This window comes from Odontesthes bonariensis, chromosome 6 (assembly GCF_027942865.1).
Source record: "Odontesthes bonariensis isolate fOdoBon6 chromosome 6, fOdoBon6.hap1, whole genome shotgun sequence".
Lineage (NCBI taxonomy): Eukaryota > Metazoa > Chordata > Actinopteri > Atheriniformes > Atherinopsidae > Odontesthes > Odontesthes bonariensis.
Window position 1 is genome coordinate 2487372 of NC_134511.1, and position 25745 is coordinate 2513116.

General features: G+C 44.5%; 2 protein-coding genes across 3 annotated transcripts in view; both read right to left on the reverse strand.

Moving 5' to 3' along the window:
* LOC142381821 (protein NLRC3-like) overlaps positions 1-25745 on the reverse strand; it is a 126490-nt gene that overhangs the window by 9042 nt on the left and 91703 nt on the right. The gene's annotated exons all lie outside the window — the stretch shown is intronic.
* Positions 12-25745, reverse strand: part of LOC142381819 (uncharacterized) — a 33872-nt gene continuing 8138 nt past the window's right edge. The window contains exons 3-6 of the mRNA XM_075467062.1: positions 18088-18202; positions 13804-13848; positions 9093-9180; positions 12-6980 (exon numbers count right to left, since the gene is read on the reverse strand). Of these exons, the coding sequence (XP_075323177.1) occupies positions 513-6980; positions 9093-9180; positions 13804-13848; positions 18088-18202 (6716 nt within the window). The 3' untranslated portion in view covers positions 12-512. The remainder of the gene's footprint in view (positions 6981-9092; positions 9181-13803; positions 13849-18087; positions 18203-25745) is intronic.

A 25745-nucleotide genomic window follows, 5' to 3' on the forward strand; every position in this document is an offset into this window, starting at 1 on the left:
TTAGAGTTAGTTTAATTTAAATTGACTTTCAAGAGTTGTTAAATGAAAAATTAAAGAAAAATAAATAAATAAATAAAAAATCGTCTTCCCATGTGTCTCGGTACCTAACTTACCGCACTGACTCTAGCACTAGTTATGCTCTCAGCTGTTTGGTTTTGGAAGGAAATGCACTTATGATTTCTGGTGACCTGAAGTTCTTTTGCCTACCGATGTGGAACACACTGATTGTAAGTCGCTTTGGATAAAAGCGTCTGCAGAATGACCGTAATGTAATGTAATGATTACAATGAATTGAACTCCAATTGGCTTTAATTGGCCTGTATTATTTATTGAAGATGGTTAAAAACATTCATTATGACTTGTAACATTTGCAGCACCAAAGCTGTCTACATAACGGATTCCGCTTCAACGTTTGATTCAGTTAGTTTCTTCTTCCTTTTTTGTTGGGTCTCTCTGTACTTTTATAGAGAACTGTAACACAAAGACCAAATGAAAAAGCACAACAATGACGACTACAACATTATTACCATTGACCAAACTGCTTGGATCAGTCTGAGCTCACACTCTTGGAGGAGCCCGTCCACTGAGACCCCCACATCTCTGAACATCACCACCAAATGACCACATTCATGATCATTACTGATCCAGCCTCGAAGTCCAACGTTCACAGCAGTTTGTTCTGATCCAAAGAAAGTCAGGAGGACTCGGTCAGATAAGAGGCGGCAGTCAAATAACGCCGACAAGTTTGAGTTCAAGTACAACACATCTGTGGAGTTGTCTTTTGAACAGTTATCAATGGTGGTTGAGCCATGGTTGAACGCCAACATGTAGATGTCGTTTCCATCACCTCCAACCAGGTAGTCTCCACCTGTGGACACCAGGATGTCATTACCATCTGAGCCTTTGAGAAGGGAACTTTCATAACCGGACACCAGGATGTCAGGATAGATGGTGCCGATCACCATTTCCACGTCCTTCAGGACGTCCCCCTCAGCATCAGCGTAGTGGCCTTGCCCACTCAGCAGGTTAACATAAACCCCTTCACCCTTCTCATGACCCCCGCGGTACAGAACTGCGTCTCTGCCAGGACCTCCATCTACTAGATCAGCTCCCAGTCCGGGAATGAAGACGTCCCTGCCGGAGTCTCCCATCAGTGTGTCATTTCCATCCTCACCATAGAGAGTGTCGTCTCCAGTTCCACCAATCAGGATGTCGTCTCCATGTCCTCCTATCAGCGTGTCGTCTCCTTCTCCTCCAACCAAAGCGTCATCCTTCCACCCACCAATCAGAGCGTTGTCTTTACTGTTACCTAATATGTCATTGGACAGCGAGGGGCAGCCTTGGACTGTTTGGACCTTTGACAGATTTCTCTGAGAGCTGAGATCCAAACGACAGTCCACCTGCGACTGTTTCAGAGTCACTTTGAAAGCTTCAGTCTGAAACGGACGACCATCTCCGCTCGAGTTCAGAGATTTCAGTTTAAAATGGACCCCGTCAGAGCTCTGAAACTCCAGATGCTGATGTCGGTCACCGTCATTGTAGCTGAGCAGACTGAACTTTATCTCTTCCTCTTTAGTCAAGATCGTCACATTCAGATCCTCTGTTGATGAGTCCAAAACAATTTGACTGCCAGCAATGAAATCCATGTCAACCAACACCGTATCAACACGCTGATCCTCTGCAAAGTTGTCGATCAATAAGTTGTTTCCATATCCATGTTTGATTATATAAGTGTCTTTTCCATCACCTCCAAACATCAGTCCACCTCCTTTGTACGGATCAAGCAGATTGTCATTGTTATTCCCAATAATTACATCAAAACCTGACGAGCCGTACATTTCTTTCACCGAATCAGTTTCATCCATCAGGATCACTTTGCCTTTCTGGGAATCCAAGAAGATGTATACTGAATTTCTGAGGCGATAGAAGGAACTGCTGGGTGTTAAAGTGGTGAGAGCCCATTGCTGGAGTGGTTCAGGCTTCTGGTTTCTGTAATCCACGGTTACGGGCAGCAGTAAAGACTCACCACAGCTGCTGATGTTGGTCTTCAGCCCAGCTGTTATTCCATCACTGGTCTTGATCTGCAGGTGCTGGTGATTCTTCGACTCAAACCAGTTCTGTAAAATGAGAGTTTTTCTGTCATGAACGGAAATAATGATGCTGTGTCCCTCACAAAAACATGTAATTGTCTCGTATCGTTCTTTCAGGAAGACGATGTCCGAGGACAGATCTGGTGAGTGATTGTTGATGGTTTTTACTCCCTGACCAGCTGTGATAACGTACCAGTCCTCTCCTCCTCTTCCCTCCATGAAATCATTCCCACTCCCTGAGATGAAAACGTTGTGCTCTTTGTTTCCTTTGATGACGTCATCAAACCTCGACCCACGGACCTCGGTCACGCTCCTCAAAGCCTCATCCTCCTGAAGGTCTTTTATCAGAGGAGACGAGGAGCTGCTGTAGTCAATGCTGCGACTTTCGATGCATTTCGTGAACGCGTTCCTCTGTCGGCAGTCAGCCTTCTTATTCGAGACTGTGAAAGTGATCAGATCCTTTGTGACGAGAAGCAAGTGTCTGTCTGCCGGGGACCTGAACCAGTTCACTAAAGTCACTTGAATGGGAGTGTTGCCATGATGAGCTTTCAGGGTGACGTCATCACCTTCCACCCTCACCTCGAAAGTGTGGAGATTAGCTTCTATTATGACCAGGTCTGTTTTACTGTCCCTGGAGTCATTTTCAATTAACACTGATGAATTTTTTCTGTCTTTCACCATGTATATGTCTTCTCCTTCTCCGCCAATCAAACGGTCTCTCCCTCCTCCTCCGTCCATTAGATTGTTCCCTCCATTTCCAACGATCACGTCATCATACGGGGTCCCTAAGATATTTGTAACTGCCTGTAGAAGTGGCTGTGAAGCGTCCACAGTTTCACCCCGTGTCTTAAACATCTTGTTTATTCCTCTGGCCACCAGCTGAACTGAAGAAACCACAGTGGAGGAAATCTCAAACAGGACTCCGTCTCCTGACACCATGCTCATATGACGATACAGTTCCCCTGAAAACCAGCTCTGTATTGTCACAGTGTGACTGCTCTCGTACATTAACACAACATCATTTCCAGATTTGGTCACCGAAATGTGACTGTAGTCAACGCTGAAATGAAGGGTGTCGAGTGCTTTGGAGGGATCGTAGTTGTTAATGATGGTTTTCCCTCCATTTTCAGGGATCATGTAAGTGTCTTTTCCTCCAGAACCTTCAACATAACTTCTTTGTGGGCCGAGGTAGAAGATGTCATCACCTGGTTCACCATAAAGCCTGTAATAGTAACTCAACATGACTTCGATCACATGTTTGTCTTCTGCTGTCTGAACTGCAAAGAATCGGTTAGAATCCCTGTTTCCCTTGTACGTCCCATATCTTGAAGATGATACAGCTTCATAAACTGAAACCACAGTCACAGAACCAGCTGGTATGAACAGGAGAACCTTCTTCTGTAGTGTTTTGTGCTCTAATGCATGCGACTCTCCCAGACCAAGAATTATATCTGGACTTTCATGAGTGTCAATGGTCCAGCATCTTTTCCCGAAACTCTCATCACTGGAAACAAAGTAGTCCATGCAGAGCTGAGATGGACCTTGGTCAGCGAGGCAGAAGTTAATACCTCCTCCATTCCAAGAAGATGATCCACCAGTAAAATCAATGGCAGCTCCTCCACCCTCTTCTTTTGTATACGTGTAATATTTGTGATAGTCTGAGATCTGTGCAACAAGTCTTCGTCCCTCTTGAATTTCATCACAATGCCAATCATAAAAGAAACTAGCCACGTGAATATAAAAATGCATGATCCCTTTTCCGATGCCAAGAAAAACAGCCGTAACTTTGTCCAAAACACCAGCGTCCTTTGGGAGGCTGGTCAGTTCATTCTGGATCCCCATATAAATGTCATCAACTGCCATCCGGACTACTGATAGAGCCAACGTTATAGGTAATATAATAGGTGCCAGTTCAGGCTGAGCGAGTTCAATAACATCTAAAACAACCATCGCACCATCTAAAGCAGCATCAATGTATCCCAGTGTATCCTTTCTCTTTAAATCCGCAGCAAAACTGTATATTCCAAACCCGATTCCCACTACTGGCAGAACTTTCATTGTGCCCCTCATTGCAGGGCTCTTCATGATTGCAGATGCAGCTTTGGTGACTCTCCCCTCTGAGGACAGAACTTTTCCTGCAATAATGGACGTCACTCCATGAGCTGTTTGTGAAGTCGCCACCATGCCATCTTCGATGTCTCCCTGTTCGAAGGCCCGAACAGCTCCTTTCAGCCCCAGCATGAGACCCAGAGTCCCAACAGCAGTTCCAGCGTGCTCCACATACTTGTTGACTTCATGGGATGATGCTGAACTGTGCATCTCCATGTCATGGGCTGCTGTGTCAATGTTCTTCAACATCTTTTCATAGTAGTGTAGACTCTCAGGAGATAACTCAACTCTAAACTCAACAGATTCAGCCTCAGCTCTGTTGGACTTAAACTGACATTCAAACTGTCCATTTTCTATTTTGGCAGTTCCCTCCTGAAGGCGCAGTTCTGCAAGATCTTCTCCAAAGTTTTCCTTAAGTTTAGTAAGAATCTCCTCAGAAAACGATGCAGCTGACCTTGAGAAATAAGATTCATGTTTGATGGAATTCTCTAATTCTGTGGCTGAATTAAGGTCGTGTTGTGTTACATGGCCATCATCCCAGCCTCCCAGTGCTCCAGATGCGGCTGATTGTTCTCCAGATAATTTTACAATATTTAGATTTTCTGCTGTTGCTTCTTGGAACTTTTCATAATTTCTTCTGAACTCTGAAGTATCTTCAGATAATTTGTATTCAGTAATAATTTCCTCCACCCGACCGGATACAGTATCACCATTACTGAGCGTTTCCTTCCATTTTGTAAACATCACAGTTTCCCGGGCTATGACTTCCAGGAGCTTGGTTTTATCAGCTTTGCTCATGCCTTCGATTAAATCTCCAGGTGCTGCAGATCCACCGAATCCTCGCTTGTTTTGGTCAATCCAACTTCCTCCTCTTGCCATTGAATGTTGATCAAATAAAAATTCCAGAGCTTCTGGAATTTGACCTCTGTCAACCAAATCCATGGCCATCAGAGTCAAAGGGAATGTGCGGAAGTTTCTCGCAGATTCAGCTATGACCGATGTCGTGAAATACCAAGCAAACATCAGCTCAGACCTACTGGGTGCTTTTTGATTTACTCTTTGCTCTCCATGAAAAATGTCTCGAATGTAAAAAACATACTCTTTTCGATCATTTTTTTTCATTTGTTTTTGTATGTTTTCGTAGCGTTCGTTGCCTTCTTTATTCTGTTGAGTGATCCATCTCTTAACTTCTCCCATGTTGTCTTTATTGTCAAACGTATTCCCAACTGGATACACATAAAGATTTTTATGCGCAACAGAAAATATCCAATCATTGACCATGAGGTATGTGGGATTATTTTCTATATTCTTTGCAAAGTGAAGGATAATGTTTCTGATGTCTTCTCCTGATTTTATCTCATAAATGGTATGAGGGTTGCCACCTTCACTGAAACAATTATTGTCTCTCTTTCCAATAAAACCATCATTTTCTATTTCTTTCAGGCGCTGCTCACTGATTTTTTCTGGGGCTTTATCTGAGTGAAACACTCCCCAAGAAATACTTTCAAGTTCCTTACATGCAGTTTTCATTTTATCCACTGACGACTTGTACTTTTCTTCGATGTTGGTAAAAATGTCTGGGCTTATAAACTGCTTTGGCTCACGTGGCAGGCTGTGTTCATCATTCACCAATGGTTCCTTGTCCCCTTTCTTCTTCCCCCCAACTAGAAGGTTTCTTTCATCGGTAAAAACAGCCTCTCCTTTACTTCCAGGTTCATTTCTAATTATTACATCTCCATTCCTGTCAATAGTTGCCACCACTTTCTTGCTGTCATCTTTGTGTCGCCACTTTAGCCCATCTGGTGTGATTTCTGTGGTGATTTTCTCTCCCGTGTGTTTAACCTGGACCAAAGAATTTCTCAGGTGCAGCTCCGTTTCAATGCCGGCTAGATAGACCTCCTTCGCCAGAGTTTCTACAAACAGTTTATCCTTTCCAACCTCACATCCCACAACACTTATTGTTTTGATTTTGCCGCTGACCCTGGAGGTGCTTTGGATGATTCGGGCCACATCTCGGGCTCTGTACCCTGACAGTCTCGTCTCTCCTGAGGCGTCTCCGGCTCCGTGGCCCACCAGCACCAGCCTGCTGTTCTCTGACAGAGGCCCTGATTTACCATTAATCAGTTTTGGTCTTTGGTTGTTATCAAGAACATAGACTGAGCTAACCTCTGGATGCTTCTCATAAAGATAGGTAGCAGCTTTTCTGACCACTTCATCATCCTGTAACATGATTATCTGCTGGTGGTCGTACTGAGCGCTGTGATCAGCGGCTCTTTGGGGAATTCTGTAGCTGGAAACAGAGTCGGGTTGATCCATCACCTGGTAAATCTGCTGATTCTCCAGGTTGGTTTCTAAGGCTGCCTTCAGGCCACGGAGCATAAAAACTCTGATGAAGTTATGGTGGAACTCTGTGGTTGTGTTTCCATCAAGAGAGAAAACTGCTGCTGCTTCCAGTCCACTTTTCCGTATCAGATTTGCAAGTGATGATCCAGAAAGCCCAGACACAGTCTGTCCATCCTCTGAAACACTTCCAAATACTTTCACTACAGTGTTGCTGTCTACTTCTGGTACACAGGATGCATTGTACAGACATTCCTCACTGACTATTACTGAGTACTCTGGATCCATGCTGTATTCCTGACGGACTCTGTCATTTGTTGACTTTTCTTTGTCAGTCATGACCAGAAGTTTCAGGCTGTAGCTGTGAGAGATCTCTGAAGCTGAAAGCAACCAATCATCCGTCTTCTGGTTCTCAATATGTGCCAAGAGGTCGTCAAGATCCTGGAAAAGAAAAGCTCAGGCATATCACACAAAAAGCACTGATGTTTTTCTTGTTTTAGCACTTCCAAATAACCCATCAAACATTCCTCTTCGTATGCTAACCGCTAACAGACCCTTGTGGCGCCAAATGTCCTCTACCACGCCAACGCTTCTGTGGTTGGACAGACATATTCTTGATATTCTTGATTTCTATTATTGTTGACCTTCTTTTTAAGTTTTCTGTAGTACACTTTAGTAAATGAGAAAACTAGGCCTGCTTATTTCTGTATTTTGCCTATCAAAACCGTCTTTACATTATTCCCAACAGTTTGTTGTTCCTACTGCCCTTTTTTTTCTCTCGCAGGTCGCAGGTGTACCCACAGGTGTCGCAGGTGTACCCCGCCTCTTGCCCATTGGTAGCTGGGATAGGCTCCAGCCCCCCTGCGGCCCTAAATTGAATTAAGCAGATATAAAAAATGGATGGATAATGGCTTAGGAATAGAACCAATGCCAGTATAAAGGTACAGTAATGGGCTGTGGTATTAGTGACCAAGGGTGAAAAGACTATTTTATATTTATGGATTTAGCTTTTATCCAAAGAGACTTTCGTATGAGGATATAACATTACAGCTAACATCAAAGCTAACAATAAGCAACATAGAAGGTAACCACCAGTCAGGCTCAGTCAGGGGTGACAGTAGAGATAAAGTGCAGGTCTATGCCTGAGAGGTACAGGGTCAGTGCTTGGATAGGAGATGCTCTCTGAAGAGCTGGGTCTTCAAGAGTTTCTTGAATATATCCAGGGACGCCCCTGTTCTGGTAGCGCTTGGTATGTTATTCCACCATCGTGGAACGACACATGAAAAGAGTTTGGATTGTCTTCAGCGTGGTGTAGGCACTGCTAGACGACAATCCTGTGACGACCGGAGTGACCGAGTTGTGACGTAAGCCTTTGGGAGAGCATTCATTAAGAACTCTGTAGGCTAACATCAGTGACTTGAATTTGATGCTAGCAGCTAAGGGTAGCCAGTGGAGCTCAATAAACAGAGGGGTGACGTGTGCTCTTTTAGGCTGATTGAAGACCAGAAGACCATCTGCAGCGGTTTCTCAGCACAGGCTGGGAGAGCAGTTAGGAGAGCGTTGCAGTAGTCAAGGCGGGAGAAGAGCATGGCCTGCACCAGGAGCTGGGTGGCGTGTTGGGTTAGGTACGGCCTGATCTTTCTTATGTTTAGCAATGCAAAGCGGCACGATCGAGCGACAGAGGCACCATGATCTTTAAAAGAATTTAAAAGAAGCAGCGCCAACCATTTGTAATAAAGACATTGAAATTTTGATATGCTCATTTAAACTTTCAGCTTTAAGAATCGCACACTGTATCTTGAACACTACAAGACCCCCTTAGAGGAGAAAGATCTGCATGGAGTGTGCATTGATGCTTTGGCAGGCTCATCCATCGGCATCTTCAGGGATGTGATGATCAAAAAGTACACTGAAAAGCTATTATGTTGTTACTTCATTGCCACTTTCTTTTTTACTGAAAATTGGAAATGTTTTGTTGACTTTTTTAAAAGAACTGCAGATGAAGAATGAGGACGATGAGTTATGAAGTCAGCCAAATATTTTAAGATGTAGATTGATTCAATTGGATTTAGAGCCTGAAAAGTACGAGTTTAAATGTACACAAACAATTTCAACATAACTTGTTTTCCATAAAACCCTCAGGTTGTAGGTGGTTGTTTCAAGTGTAGGTTTTACATGATTCTTGCACAAAGGCACTTTGGGTGTGATGGGTTCATCTCAGGGGGGAAATAATAATAATAATAATAATAATAATAATAACAAATTGTAGGTGTTTCATTTTAATGAAAATGTCTGAAATACTTCCTCCTTTATTCTTTTGGGGTGTTCTTGGCCACTCAACTTTCCAAAGCCCTGCATTTTCACACCTTTTTCTTGAGATTTTGGGTTTATTTGTGTTCATTAGGAACAAGTGAGAATACATTATTTTATCATTATGAAAACACAAAAATAAAGATTTTTTTGCAGTTCAAAATCATACTTTCTCTCATTTAGAGAACTCTAAAGGAAGGTTTTTGGTTCCAGATCATCTCATCTCACTCAAAAGCTACCAACCTGTTGGTTTTCCATGACACAAGATGTGAATTTCTCACACTCCTTAAATCCATCCAGCAAACGTGTGGGGATTTGGTGAACATCCAACCTGATGAAAAGTTAACATGATAAAATTAAAGAAGTAAACTTTTAGATAACATATTTGTGCTGGATATGTTTCCATTCAGTTTAGCTTAAGTTAACACACACATATGTTTTAAATATTAAATACTGATAAAGCTCCTTAAGACGTGTTCAGTTTTAATGCATCGAGACAAAAAAACAAACAAACAACAGTAACGGATGTGAGAAAACTATTTCTTTTGGAACATCTTTTCTTCTTCTGCCGCCTCAGTGACTAACCTGCTGACCCCAGTGATGCCTAGTATGTTAAAGGCACTACAGAGGGACTGGTCTGCAAGCCCCTGGCAGCCATCCTTAATGGGCTCGCACCTTGCTTGCCACCCAATCCTCCACTAATTTGGTGTATTTCGCCTTCTTTCTCTCATTGGCCTCGCCAGTGTAGTCTTCTCATGGAACAGTGAGTTCTAGGATGACGATCCATTTTGATGATCCAGTATCTGGCCTTGGTGTTGTTGTGGAAGCACTTCCTGGGAACTTCAGTTGCTTCCCCAGGTCAACTCTGGCTTGAGCTGTAGCTGGAAGAAGAGGTGGTCCCGGCAGATGCTGCTGGCTGTTCCCCTGCTCAGATGAATGTGATGGTCTTTTTCACTGGGCAGAGATGCTTGCAGCGGCCGTTCCCACTGTAGATGGTGACAGCGATATCCTTCAGGACTTGGTCATGCCTACAGTGGCGTTCTTCTCCCAGGTGTAGCGTTATTGGGAATTTATATATGCATCAAATATAAGGATTTATAAGACGTTCTCACTGTCTCAAATAAACCTTAAACCTCGAATTTAGGGCACCACCTTCCTTTATTTGAACTTGTTTTAAGTTACAGTCAGGGAGGAAAACTGTTAAAATCTTACGATCCTGGTATGTTAAATTAATAATCAATTTAATAATCAATTAATAATCAGTCTCATATCTCGCTACTTTCGTGAAAGTTCTCGTTTGGTTGGACAGACATTACGTAAAGAAAGCATACGACACAATCTGTGATTATAACATATATATAGATATATGAACTGTTTATTAAAATGATATGACCAAAACATGGACCTTTAAAACAAACAGGAGATGCATTGAATATGGGTGATTATATAAAACACTTAGTAAATGGAAAATAAAATATGGGGAATGGAGAGATACTGGATGTATTCAAATAGTTCAGGTTGGCTGACTATTTGACGCTAAATACTGACATTTCGGATTAATGTATCATTCTGTGAAAACCTCGAGACATCCATCAAACCCACTTTAAGGTGAAAACGGGTCGGTCTTACTGTGCTGAAGTTCTGCTTAGTCAGCTCGGAACACGGCAGCGGCCACGCGGGGTCCGAGGGGATTTCTCTTCCGCTCTCTGGGCCTTCCTGGCTGTGGTGGCTGACTTTAGCGGACTTCTCAGTTGCTTCTTTCACCGGGAAACAGGAACGATGGTGCCGAGGGCTGTGGTTAGATGATCGAATCTTCCGAGTGTCAGTTGGTCCGTTGCTTCTCTGATGAAGCGAACTTAAGTTCACAGAAGATTAATAAAAGGTTGCTTGGAGTTGGCTTCTTGGTAGGAAAAGGTGATGGTGGCGTGGAACGGCGGAGGTTAGAGCGTGCGACGTAAAAAGGACATGGATGGCGAGGGACGAACAAAAACATGAAAAACGTGCATCTTCAGACTTCATTCTGTTTCTTTCTTCGAGTCTTTCTTCCTTGGGTCTTTCTGCCATCTCCTTCCTCCCTTTTGTCGTATTCTGCACGGCTCATCCTCTCATCTTTCCAGATCTGAGCAACTGAACAACTGAAAATCACATCTAATCTGCTCCCTGAGCAACTGTGATCTCATCCATTCTCTGCTCTGCTCTCTGTGTGCTCAAATCTCCTTCTTCTCTGTCCTCTTTCTTCTTTCTTCTGCTCTCCGTTCTTCTAGATCTTCTGAGTTTGGATTCGCGGGTTCCGTGGTTTGACTCTCGGAGGCGGGGCATGACATAAGCTTACACTGCTCTTTCAGCCAATGATATGCCTGAACTGTGGTGACGTCTGCCTGTATGTCTCTGTAAGGCGATCAGCATTTATATGGGGATTTCTGGATGAGACAAAGAAACTCTTATTTCTCCATTACTCTGTCCCATAGAACATTTGTCTCGGTGATTCTGAAAACACTACATCTTGTTAAGATATGCAGATTAAAGATATAACATAGACTTGCAATATAAAGACATCAAAATAACACACAATTTAATTGATGATTATGACTTTCAAAATTCAGATGAATATCTATGAAATCGTGACATATGAATAGTGAACCACACAATGTTAATTTTCTGTGTTAACAATGGGGACACTAAACAAATACCAAAGAGATACCGAAGGGACATCGTTAGAAGTTAATAGTTGCATATATCTTGTCCATTTTACTGAGTCCTCGGGGATTTAAATGTTCAACTAATCAACACTGCAGACCACTAGGGGGCAATGTGGTTCCATCAGGCAGGTTGGGCATTTTCCACCAAGATCAGTTCTTTGTCAATATTTAAGCCAGAATCGTACAAATTGTCTCTATATGCGTCTTGTGATCAAGCTGGAAACCTGAAAGAAATTGTACACGGTTATCAAACACATTTAATATAGTTTTAAGGTTCGACTAAAAGTGAGTCTTCTCAGTTCGTGTGTAGCCATCTGGTCGGTTCTCTGGTGGGAAAGGGTGTTAAAGTGTCAACTTCGATTTATGGTGAAGATAAGATATTGAGGTCTCCCACTTTTCCAACAGAAAGATCCTTTGTACATTTTAGTTTATCCCAATTTTATGGCAAGCGTCTGTTGAAAAACTTTCAAAGGGCCGAAGGTTGTTGTAAATTAGGCAGTTTCTGTCTCTTTTTCCTTTGTGGAAAGAAAATGGAGATCTGTTTTTTATCCACATTCGTAAACATCCCCCACAGGAATGTTGGTTTTGTCAAAGTTTGAAAAACTCTTAATCCACACGGCACTGTGACTGCTACACAGGGCTGTCACACAGATGGTGACTGGTTTCCCCATCAGAATGAATTAGAAGGGCTTGGGAGAACATTGTAGACAGCTTGAGTTAGACATTTAATCAACACCATTTAGTTTTACAAAGCTAAGCCAGAGAGACTTTGGACTCAACTCCACACTCCCATTTTGTCCAGGCTCCCTGTTGCCTCATTCAAATCATCTTGTTGGATCTCTTCGATCAATGGTCGTCTCATCCTGAACCAGTTACTGCCTGTCCTTCCCCTGTGCTCTGTCATAGTGAGGTGTCGAGCTGCTTCCCACTCCAGCCCTACCATAAGACACTGTGCCCACCAATGCCCTGTGCCTTAGCCTTGCTTCAGCAGCATCCACGGTCTCTGCTGCTCTCCATTTCCATCCTGTCCAGATCTCAACGCCTGCCTGAACGACTTTGGATCTCAGGACTCTTGGTATTGCAGCCCCTTCCAAGTACAGGTAAACATGAACTCTTCATTCAGGCTGCTGATGGGGAGTCTCAGCTTGTTGTTCCGACCATACAGGGCAATGCTGCTCAGGATCCACGGTTATCCCAGCCACCTCTGTAGGAACCTACTGATCTTCCTCCCAAGGCTCTCAATGGTAGACATCAGGACACTGAAGACCAAGAGAGACCTGTCGCTGCTAGCCAGGTTTCCAACTCTTGCTCAGCTGAATGGATGTGCTGTCCCTCAAACTGAAAACTTTTTTCCTGAGGCTCTTCACTGGGTTCCCTGTGATGGATTGTATCTGGGTGTTACTGAGCGTAAAGTGGAACATGTTGAGGACATTTCTTTTTCTGGTTATCTGAGCCCAGGTGGTGAACTCCTCAAGCCCCTGAAGGATCCACCCGTCTCCTGGAGCAGGTGATGTTGTCACTGTCAGGTTGCCCATAAAGGCTTTAGCAGCATGTTCATAGCAAGTGTGATTAAAATAACTGAAATAGTGTGTAATATAGTTTCAGGTTGCATTTCTGGATGCACCTGATCAATGGTGCAAAGTAGGGATGCACCGATTCAACATTTTTTAAAACCAAGTACAAGTACTTACCTTTTAGTACTTGCGGATACCGAGTACCGATATGAGTACTAATCAAGGCCATTACAGTTCTTACAATTAAACACATTTTATTTTATTCGGGCATATTCAACCCAAATACAACTACACTTCGTCCATTTCAGTAATATAAAACTACTCTAAGTGCAACATATTGTTTTAACATTTTAACTTTCACAAACACATTGCATGAAAATTAAGCTCCTGTCACACTGGTATCGGTTCTGTAGTATCGGAACACTTTAATGAATAATGAGTACGAGTTCACACACGGTATCGGTACATCCCTTGTGCAAGGGGTGCAACTGCATCGATTCAAAATGGGTGTGAAAGCCGATTGTTTAGCTCCCCCATTTTTTTGTCTTTGAAGGGAAAAAAAAACTGCATACAATCCTTTTCCCACAATCAAGCAATTGGATTGCAAAATCAATCCTATTATTTTCAGTTAATGACAATATACACAGTAAAGAAAAAGACTTTAATGATCTTATGTGAGTTATTTAGGCGAGTTTTTGTTATCAAAATCATAAAAAGGTAAAACACTTGAAGGTTTCTTACCAGTCCACAGATCTTCTGATTCTTGACTGGCTGTAGGTTGCTTCCCTAAATGGAATACATTTCTTATTACCATTTTGAAACAATTTGCTTTTTAATATTAAAATCATGTTTGAAAAAAAGCAAGAAAACTTAATTCTTCACAGCCCTAAAAACATTTGATCAGTTTTTTTATATATTTCTGGTAGATTACATTAATATTTCTGCTGAAATTTCATTGTTAAACTTGACAGATTTTAGTGTTTGACATGATTTCTATTGCAACATTATAGAGGAAATGCAGCTCCAAAATAAATAGGCAGGAAATGTTGGCAGAGTTTGCCCTAATCATTTTGATATAAATCTTCTTGATGTGTCCCTAACTCTATGTAGGGAGAATCATACTGGCATGGTTTTGAAGGTGTTAAAAGAGGGTGCGATAGACATAGGGCCCATATAAATGTGGCGAGAATCGAATAAGATTATTAAAAATATTAAAATAAATATTTTAAGCGTGGCATGGGATGGGGTTTGTCTCATGGTCCTGTGACCCTTTGGGAGAGGAAGGTATACAAAAGAAAAGTAAGGGGTCCTGTTGAGGATGAAAACCGTTTTTCGGGTAAATTTTTTTTATTAAAATTATAATTAAAATTAATATTTCAAAATGTGGCAGGGAGTGGTGGGCCTAAGTTTAGGGATATGGTCCTGTGACCCTTAGAGTTAGGAAATGTGAGAGGGGAAGGCATAAAAAAGAAAGGTAGGGGGTCTAATTTGGTTTTTGGGAAAAATTATTAAAATGCTCAAAATAAATTTTTCAAAAACGTGGCATGGAGTGCTGGACTCAATTGTACAATTGTGCGTTCCTGTTTTCTTCTTTCCATTATGTTGTTTTCGGGTGAAATTTCCTACAGGAAGTTGTTAAACTTGGTTCACATCATACCTCACTGACCGCCAACAATTTGTGCAACTTAGGAACCACAAGTCGGGGTGTTCTGGTGTTTTCACTGGGTGTCCCCCAGGGGTCAGTCTTGGGTCCACTTCTGTTAATCATCTACCTTCTCCCCCTGGGCGCACTCCTCCGTCACCATGGGGTCCATTTTCACTGTTACGCTGACGACACACAGGTCTACATCTCCTCCAAACCCACCGCCGCCATCCCTCCCCCCTCCCTCATCATCTGCCTTGAAGACATCCGGAGCTGGATGAGCAGAAACCGAGGCCCTGGTCATCGGCTCCAAATCCATCCTCACCAAATCACATCACAACCCAGTTCCACCCATCATCATCAACGGATTTCCTGTACCCTTTTCACCCCAAGTCAAGAGCCTCGGTGTTATTCTGGACAGCACCCTTTCATTTGCACCCCACATTCAAAATATCACCCGAACCGCATTCTTCCACCTCCGCAACATCTCCAGACTCCGCCCATCACTGACCCAATCCAGCACTGAAATCCTGGTTCATTCATTTGTCACATCCCGCACTGACTATTGCAATCTCCTGCTCAGTGGACTCCCCACCAAACTCATTAACAGACTGCAAATCATCCAGAATTCAGCCGCCCGGATCGTCACCGGTACCAAATCTTCGGACCACATCACCCCTGTTCTCAACTTCACTGGCTCCCAGTACAATACCGCATTCATTACAAAAATCTTCTCCTCAACCTAGCCCCCACCTACCTCAGTGACCTCCTTCACCAACACACTCCCTCCCGCACCCTCCGCTCAACCTCTGCTGGGCTGCTAACCATCCCCACGTTACGCCTCAAGACCATGGGTGACCGAGCCTCCAGCTGCTCAGCACCCAGGCTCTGGAACTCCCTCCCCCCACTCATAAGACAGTCATACTCCATCACATCATTCAAATCCCAACTTAAAACTCACCTATTCAAACTGGCATACTCCCTATAACTGGACTCTGTGCACTTCTGTTTTATGTTGTCTCGTTTTTATGCTTTTATTATTATTTTCTATGCTCTTAATTCTAATGTAAGGTGACCTTGGGTGACCTGAAAGGCACCTCCAAATAAAATGTATTATTATTATTATTATTATTATTATTATTATTATTATTATTATTATTATTATTATTATTAATGTTATTAAACTTTCTGAGGTTGGATCTTTGGCCCATGGTGAGCTGGTTTAAAAAGTTCAGGGCCTGGACATAGATGTCTGCGTATGGGAACGTTCTTTGTGCTGTATAAATTAACCGTCATATAAGTTTTTTGAGGGATACATGGTCGTTGTAGTCCTTGTTGTCAATTCCAAAAGCCAGGATTACGCGTTTGGTTCCGTCCTTTGTTTGTAATCCACCTTGTCCATGATTACTACTATTAGGGTTAGGGTTAATTAGGCTTAGGGTTAGTCAGGATTGGTTAGGGTTGTGGGGGAGAGCACGGCTGTGACACTGTTAGAATGATTGTTGGTGATGACGAAGATGTAGCTGCAAACTCAGACTCAGCGATGCCAGAGAGAGATTAGGTTTAGGCCGCATGCACACATATTTATATCAGGAAGTATAAAATAATCCCACAATCTGTTTTTATTGGGAATTTCCGTGTATGCTTCCATGTACATGTCTTTATGTTGTTCCGATCAATAAATTCCCCTTAAGAGGCTGCAAAGGTGAGTTCGACTGCTCTTTTCTACACATTAGGGTTAGTTAATGGGTTTTTATCTTTACCCACTGATCCATCCATCCATCCATCCATCCATCCATCCATCCATCCATCCATCCATCCATCCATCCATCCATTATCTTCCGCTGGTCCGGGGATCGGGTCGCGGGGGCAGCAGCTTGAGCAAAGAGACCCAGACGTCCCTGTCCCCGGCCACTTCCTCCAGCTCTTCTGGGGGGACCCCGAGGCGTTCCCAGGCCAGCCGAGAGACATAGTCTCTCCAACGTGTCCTGGGTCTTCCCCGGGGCCTCCTCCCAGTGGGACGGGCCCGGAACACCTCACCGGGGAGGCGTCCAGGAGGCATTCTCACCAGATGCCCGAGCCATCTCATCTGACTCCTCTCGATGCGGAGGAGCAGCGGTTCTACTCCGAGCCCCTCCCGGATGACCGAGCTTCTCACCCTATCTCTAAGGGAGAGCCCAGACACCCTGCGGAGGAAACTCATTTCGGCCGCTTGTATTCGCGATCTCGTTCTTTCGGTCACTACCCACAGCTCGTGACCATAGGTGAGGGTAGGAACATAGATTGACCGGTAAATCGAGAGCTTCGCCTTCTGGCTCAGCTCCTTCTTCACCACGACGGGCCGGTGCAGAGCCCGTATCACTGCAGGCGCCGCACCGATCCGTCTGTCAATCTCCTGTTCCATTCGTCCCTCACTCGTGAACAAGACCCCGAGATACTTGAACTCCTCCACTTGGGGAAGGATCTCATTCCCGACCCGGAGAGGGCATTCCACCCATTTCCGGCTGAGGACCATGGTCTCAGATTTGGAGGCGCTGATTCTCATCCCAGCCGCTTCACATTCGGCTGCGAATCGCTCCAGTGAGAGCTGAAGGTCACGGCCTGACGACGCCAACAGAACCGCATCGTCCGCAAAAAGCAGAGACCCGAATCTGAGGTCGCCTCAACGCCCTGGCTGCGCCTAGAAATTCTGTCCATAAAAATTATGAACAGAATCGGTGACAAAGGGCAGCCCTGACAGAGTCCAACCCTCACAGGAAACATGTCCGACTTACTGCCGTCCATGCGGACCAAACTCTGACACCGGTCATACAGGGACCGAACAGCCCATATCAAGGAGTCCGGCACTCCATACTCCCGGATCTTCTGATCTTATAGTTTTATCTTATTTCATTCATCTGACATGTTAAAGCACTCATCTATTTATGTAATTCAGTTTAGATTGATTATTTTCTAACTAAGACCTTACATATTTTCCCTTATTTTTGTTTCACACACTAAGACAGAGTACACTGAGGACCCCACAGTGGTTCCAACACTTTCTGCTTTCTCCAGTCACCACACCGGAGACATCTTCACCACTTAAACATAAATTAGCTACATTTGGGAATAAAGCTAGCGATTGCTTTGGCAGATCATTATACTCCATATCTCTTCCTAAATTCCACTTCCTCTGATTATCAGATCAAGACCAGATCACACTGAAATTTGATGTGAATTAAATCTAAAAAGTAATAATGTGAATAGCCAAAGAATGAAAAGTAAATCATATTAAAGAGCTAATCTTACATCATGTAAACAGCCAGCCTTAGCAACAGTGTGGCCAATAATACATATTGTGGCTTAATTATAGCAATAGTCATTTAGATTCAGCTCTAAGTTACCTGGTTTCTGAGGGGTTCTTGAGCCTCTCGTGAAAGATACGCTCCGACAATCCATTGAGGCGATGAAGTGAAGCGATGTCAGGCCGGAGCTCCTCCCACTCATCTTCTTTCACCACTACATGTCAAAACAGTTTAAAAAATACTTTCAAAGTGTTCTGGGAGTTTCTTCTGATGAAAAGGAGGAAACAGCAAAAAAGGTTTATCAACGGAACGCAGGCAACCTAAGGCCTCAATCCAGACCGCATCACAAGACTTTGACTTTCTTGTAATCTTTTGAAATGGTTTTAAGTCGTATTTCTTGCTTCTTTTAAAAAAAAAAGTTTTGGTTCCTCGGGTCTGACCATTTTCAGAGAAATGTGTTTTTTTAGGCACTTTGTTCCCAGCAGCCTGTCACAGAGACACATCAAGTGTTCCCGTTTATTTAGTTGCATCTATAAAAAATAGCAAAGATAACAAAGTGTGACAGACAGAAAACAGGATTTCTGCAGCAACAAGGTGATTCCCAAAGAGAAAACTGAAAAACTTGGCATATCTCAGCATGGTGTTCAGTGTGTCCTTAAAACATCTGAGGAAATGTCATGCCCATGGACTTGTGTTTTTTAATATCATGTTTTAAGTTACGTTTTTGTGTTCAGTTCATGTCTTGGTTTTTAGTTTTGCCATGGTTTGTCCTTTCACTTCCCTCACTCAGGTAATTAGTTTATTCCCCTCACCTGTCCATTGTCTCCAGCTGCACTCTCTCCAATCACTCCCAGCCCTCTATTTAGTCTCTTGTCTCCCCTGTCTGTTTGTTGGTTCCTTGTTTGTTTCTGATCCTTCATGCCATGCTACACGAAGTTTGACCAAGTTAAGTATTTATTCTAGTGATGGCAAAACGAGGCTTTTTGAAGCATTGAATCATTTTGAACCATTGTGTCATAAAGTGGTTCACTACCTGAAGCTTCATTCAATTCCCTTGGGTGACATCTGCTGGCGGAGCGATTGTTGCACCATATGAAGCCCTGCGAATGTGATGCATATAATAACACTATAATAAAACTTATGTATGTATGTGTGTTGTATATATTTTGTAGGTTTGTACATAGGTTTGTAGTACCTCATTAAAGATTGATTAATTTACCCATGAAATAATAATTTGCTCTCTCCGGGTCGGGAATGAGATCCTTTCCCAAGTGGAGGAGTTTAAGTAACTCTGGGTCTTGTTTACGAGTGAGGGACGAATGGGGCGGGAGGTTGACGGGCGGATCGGTGCGCCATCAGCAGTGCTGCGGGCTCTGCACCGGCATGGTGAAGGAGCTGAGCCAGAAGGCAAAGCTCTCGATTTTAGAACCGCTGCTCCTCCGCATCGAGAGGAGTCAGATGAGGTGGCTCGGGCATCTGGTTAGGATGCCTCCTGGACACCTCCCTGGTGAGGTGTTCCGGGCCCGTCCCACTGGGAGGAGGCCCGGGGAAGACCCCGGACACGTTGGATCTCTGGCAGGGGAACGCCTCGGGGTCCCCCAGAAGAGCTGGAGGACGTGGCCGGGGACAGGGACGTCTGGGTCTCTTTGCTCAAGCTGCTGCCCCCGCGACCCGATCCCCGGACCAGCGGAAGATGATGGATGGATGGATGGAATAATAATTTAAAAACAATGTGAACATTTTTGGTTTCTCATTCATATTTTCTTTGGGAGTGTGCTTGGTGTAATAAAGAGGGTGCTTGTGTTACTTCAGGTGTTTTTATTAAAGAAAAGTAGTTTTTGCACAGTAGAAGGGCTCAAACGGTTTCTTTTTTTTTTTTGTCAATTTCTCCAGCTTTGGAAAATACTCTGTCACAGGGAACAGAGGAGGCTGGTGTGCTGAAGGAACTGTTTGGCTCAAAATATTCCCACACTTTGGAACGCTTCCTCGATTATTCTCCATGAGAGAATAATCCAAAACTCCGAATATCAATAAACGAGAGCTGTTCGTAACGTATAATACGTGTAGAACGGGAACATGAACCGGGGCTTCAGCCATCTTGAATACACTGAATCGCGGAAAATGTTCAAAGCTCCGCACATCAACTCGAAGCAGTCAGCTGACTCGGTCTGAATGAAGCAGTAAAGTGGTTCAAACGTCATCAGTGACGTCACATGAAGCAAGCTCCGGCCCACTGCTTCACTATAACTACCCTGTCAGTTTGAAGCGTGCTTCGGAGCTTCGGTGTTGGAGGTAACATCACTAATTTATTCCATGTCATGCACAGTCTGTTTTTTGAATCCAGCTAAGCCGCGCTTTTGGTTTGTTACTTTGTTTTTTGTTAATAAATCACCCTTCTTTGGAAAAGTCCGCATCCGTGTCCTCCCTCTACACCACACCCTGACAGGAAACTGGACAAGTGGAGGACAAAAGAAGAAGTGTCAGGCCTAAAAGATGTTTATTTAATCTGTAGTTTAATAAAAAGGAAGAAGTGAAAAACAACCATTCTATGTAAAAAGTCCTTGTTAGCTTTGCAGCTTTGCTAGCAACGCATCAGACTCCCTTGAGCGCTTTTCATCAGACAGATTTTTTTATTTATCCTCATGTTTGGTCATGTAGTGGCGATTCAAATCACATGAGTGAAGGTGCGTGTCACACGAGGTCAAGTGGGTTTTTTGTCTCGTCTCCATGTCATGTTTTGTCACTTCCTGTTTTATTTTGAAAGATCAACTCTCCTCTCGTGTCCCAGTCTGATTGTCACATGAATGATTCCACCTGTTCCCTGTGAAACCTGTGTGCATAAGAGTCTGAAGCTGTGTTAAAAACCACATACTACATACTACATACTGCATACTACATACTACATACAGGACGAAAACCACAATCGGTGTGGTTTTCGTCCTGGCCGTGGAACAGTGGACCAGCTCTATACCCTCCGCAGGATCCTGGAGGGAGCATGGGAGTTCGCCCAACCGGTCTACATGTGTTTTGTGGACTTGGAGAAGGCGTTCGACCGTGTCCCTCGGGGACTCTTGTGGGGGGTGCTCCGGGAGTATGGAGTGCCGGACTCCTAGATATGGGCTGTTCGGTCTCTGTATGACCGGTGTCAGAGTTTGGTCCGCATTGCCGGCAGTAAGTCGGACATGTTTCCTGTGAGGGTTGGACTCCGTCAGGGCTGCCCTTTGTCACCGATTCTGTTCATAACTTTTATGGACAGAATTTCTAGGCGCAGCCAGGGCGTTGAGGGGGTCCGGTTTGGCGACCTCAGAATCGGGTCTCTGCTTTTTGCAGATGATGTGGTTCTGTTGGCGTCGTCAGGCCGTGACCTTCAGCTCTCACTGGAGCGGTTCGCAGCCGAGTGTGAAGCGGGTGGGATGAGAATCAGCACCTCCAAATCTGAGACCATGGTCTTCGGCCGGAAAAGGGTGGAATGCCCTCTCCGGGTCGGGAACGAGATCCTTCCCCAAGTGGAGGAGTTCAAGTATCTCGGGGTCTTGTTCACGAGTGAGGGACGAATGGAGCAGGAGATTGACAGACGGATTGGTGCGGCGTCTGCAGTGATGCGGGCTCTGCACCGGCCCGTCGTGGTGAAGAAGGAGCTGAGCCAGAAGGCCAAGCTCTCGATTTACCGGTCAGTCTATGTTCCTACCCTCACCTATGGTCACGAGCTGTGGGTAGTGACCGAAAGAACGAGATCGTGAATACAAGCGGCCGAAATGAGTTTCCTCCGCAGGGTGTCTGGGCTCTCCCTTAGAGATAGGGTGAGAAGCTCGGTCATCCGGGAGGGGCTCGGAGTAGAACCGCTGCTCCTCCGCATCAAGAGGAGTCAGATGAGGTGGCTCGGGCATCTGGTGAGAATGTCTCCTGGACGCCTCCCCGGTGAGGTGTTCCGGGCCCGTCCCACTGGGAGGAGGCCCCGGGGAAGACCCCGGACACGTTGGAGAGACTATGTCTCTCGGCTGGCCTGGGAACGCCTCGGGGTCCCTCCAGAAGAGCTGGAGGAAGTGGCCGGGGACAGGGACGTCTGGGTTTCTCTGCTTAGGCTGCTGCCCTGCGACCCGATCCCCGGAGAAGCGGCAGATAATGGATGGATGGATGAATATAGTCTTGCTAAAGCCATGTTTAAGTTTCATAGCTTTCTTGTTGTGGAGTGGAGTGATTTTTTTTGTTTGATAAATATGTAATAGTATAGTGCCTCCTATTTTTCAGGAGAGGTTTTTTTGTTTTCCTCCGCAGCAGGAGTGATTTTAGGTTAAAACTAAAATTTTGATAATCCTTTTTGTTTTTCCTCCTTATAGCTGAGTGATTCTTATTTTGATAATTTTTCTTAGATATACTTCTCTCACTTTGGGAAAAGTATATATATTAATAGATAACTTTGTATAGCCTGCTTAGTTTCTCTTTTGGGTGCCCAGTGAACTCCTGCTCCTTCATTAAAAGCTTGTGGATAAAACATCTCCTGCTCCTGCCTCCTCCATTCTCTGGGCCTGACAGTGCGTGCTTTCCATACAGAAGAATTATAAACGTTAAGCCTCTCAAAATAAAAGCAACATAGTTGTATTCCATACATGACTTAAGTATTTGTTTTAAATTTATGATTGGCCTGGTTCGGGCCGGACAGGGATACACAAAGGGCCGGATGTGGCCCAGGTGTGTTATACGGTATCAGAGGTCCTGGAAGAACATGGTGCCTTCACAGTGAGTGAAAATGGGACTCGGGCTCTAAAAGCTGTCAGCTTGACAGTTAGTAAGATGGCGCCAGTGTGTGAGGCGCTCCATCAGCCGTTCCGACTTTTGTGTGTTTTTATACTGTTTGTACTATGTGTTGCACATCATGTTGACTGCCTGATGGTGTACAGTCGCCAAACGTTGCTTGAACTGAGAATTTCCGCCAAAGATCGGCCCAATTCAGATCGCGATGGCCATCAAAATCTGCCTCCTTTCCTTTCGGATATCCCGGCGTACCTGTGCCGCACGTCAGTGCCACTCCCTCTGCGAAAACGCCACTGGGGTAAGCGTGGCGGCCGTCTAGTGAAGCTGGGGGCTGCGTTGGAGCATCCTGATCCTGATCGGGGTGGACGTCGAACGGTACCTCGCCTTTATGTCTTCCGATGCTGGCTGGATCCTGTCGCTGTTTGCATGGTGCCGGTGGCCGGGTTGGATGATTTGTTCCTACCTCGCGGTCCCTGCCCCCCCCCACCCCAGTCCACGCTGGCGCGGAGTGGATCCGGGGAACCTGCGGCCTCTTCGCCGCAGCCCACCGCAAGCTGCTCGGCCGGACCCGCCGGCTACGGCCAGGTTTGGCCAAGATCGCTTGCAAATAAAACATTCATGCTGAAGTATTTCCTCTCATCCTGTGAACTGGATTTCCTCTTTATCACTGAGACCTGGATGAGTGTGGGTGAGTCCAGTGCCTTCACCGAACTTGTACCTGCTGGGTGCTGCTATTTTAATTCTCCACGAACATCTGGTCGAGGAGGAGGAACTGCAACTATTTTTAAGAGCAACTTTAAATGCAAACAAACAACTCTATCTTCGGTTCTCCCAGCTTTGAATTCAGCTTGTTTGAGCTGGGTGCCTCCCACACAGTGCTGTGTGCTGTGGTGTATCGCCCTCCTAAATACAATGGAGACATTTTGACTGAGTTTTCTGTGTTTTGGCTGAAATTATGCCAAAATACGACCGGGTCCTGATCGTCGGTGATTTTAATATTCATGTGTGTTGTCCAGAAAAACCCCTGGCGAGGGATTTCCTAAATATTATCGACTCATTTAATCTTGCTCAGTCTTTAGTGGGCCCGACACATGTAAAGGGTCACACACTTGATCTTGTTCTATCTTATGGTTTCCCTGTTTGTAACATGGAGGTCCGGGAAGCATTTGTCTCTGATCACATGCCCGTACTTTTTGAAGCTGCTGTGTGTTTTAACTCAGTTAAACCTCCCGCGGCTGCTCGCAGATGCCGGGTTATTAACCCCTCCACTGCCGCTCGCTTCTCAGCTGCTTTAAGTCAGAACTGTGTCACTCCGGAGCCTGTGTGCGATGACATAGAGGCTCTTACCTCCAAATTTTTTAACACCTGTCAAACTGCCATCGACTCTGCTGCTCCATTAAAAAGCAGGCAGCATAAAGTTAAACCAGAGCCCTGGTTGAATGAAACAACTCGCACTGCGAGACAGGTGTGTCGCAGAGCTGAGCGCAAGTGGAATAAGGATAAACTGGAAGTGTCGCTGCAAATATTGGGTGACTGTTGGCGTCGATATCAGTCCTCTGTGAAAGAGGCCAAAAGAAAATATTTCTCTGATCTTATTGCTTCAAATTCCCACAAACCTCGTGTGTTGTTTAAAGTGTTAAACTCTGCTCTGAATGCACCACAGACTGTTGGAATTGAGCCCTCCCCTTCTGTGTGTGAAAACTTCTTGCATTTCTTCACTGCTAAGGTCACGTCCACCAGAGCACTTATTTCACCTCCTGCTTATGACCCGTCAGTGTCTGTTCCCTGTACTGCTGTGTTTGACTCCTTTGAGCCTGTATCCCTGGTTCTTGTGCAGGAGACTGTGGAGCACTAAAAACCATCAGGCCCTCCCAATGATCCTGTCCCCCCTCGACTTTTTAGGGAGGTTTTCCCCACTGTTGGGCCTTATCTACACAGCATCATCAATAGCAGCCTGTCCTCGGGAATGGTTCCTGTACTTTTTAAACATGCAGTGGTACAGCCACTGATTAAAAAACCTGGACTGGATCCTGCTGTCATGGCCAATTTTAGGCCCATTTCCAAATTGTCCTTCCTTTCTAAAGTTTCAGAAAAGATTGTTTACTGTCAGCTCATGGACTTTCTAAATTAACACAATGTGCTTGAAATTTTCCAATCTGGTTTTAAAACATTGCACAGCACTGAATCAGCGCTTTTAAGAGTTTTTAACGATATCTTTTTAGCCACTGACTCTGGTCACTGTGTTATTCTTATACTGCTGGATTTAACTGCAGCATTTGACACAGTAGATCACGACATTCTGATCTCTCGCCTGGAGCATTGGGTGGGCATCAGGGGCCCGGCGCTGGCATGGTACCTCAAGTTTGACAGCCAGATTAAAGCTGTGGTTAAAACGAGCTTCTTCCAGTTGAGACAGTTGGCAAAAATAAAACCCTTTCTTCCAAGACAGCACCTAGAAACAGTAATCCATGCCTTTGTTTGATTGAGGCTTGATTACTGCAATGCACTTTTTATGGGGGTTAGTGGGTCCTCTATCGCACGCCTTCAACTGGTACAAAACGCAGCTGCACGACTTTTAACTGGCACTAGGAAATTTGAGCACATTACGCCGATTTTAGCATCTCTCCATTGGCTTCCTGTCCATTTTAGAATTAATTTTAAAATTCTTTTATTTGCTTTTAAAGCCATGAATGGCCTTGCACCAGTGTACCTCTCTGAGCTTCTGCAGCCCTACGCACCCTGAGGCAGTGGTGTAGTCTACGTTGAACGCAGGTATACGGCGTATACCCACCTCTTTTTTGGGGGGATTTCCGTATACCCACCTAAAATGCTCAGTATACCCACCTAAAATTCGTTTTTCAATATTTAGAATAGCACATCAACTACCACTTTTCATGGAAGCCTTGTTATAATTTAACAATACAACGACAACACTTAAGAATTGCATTCATTCGGAAATTGCGGCAGTCAGTCAATCTCCAACCAATCAGATGCGTTTTTTATGT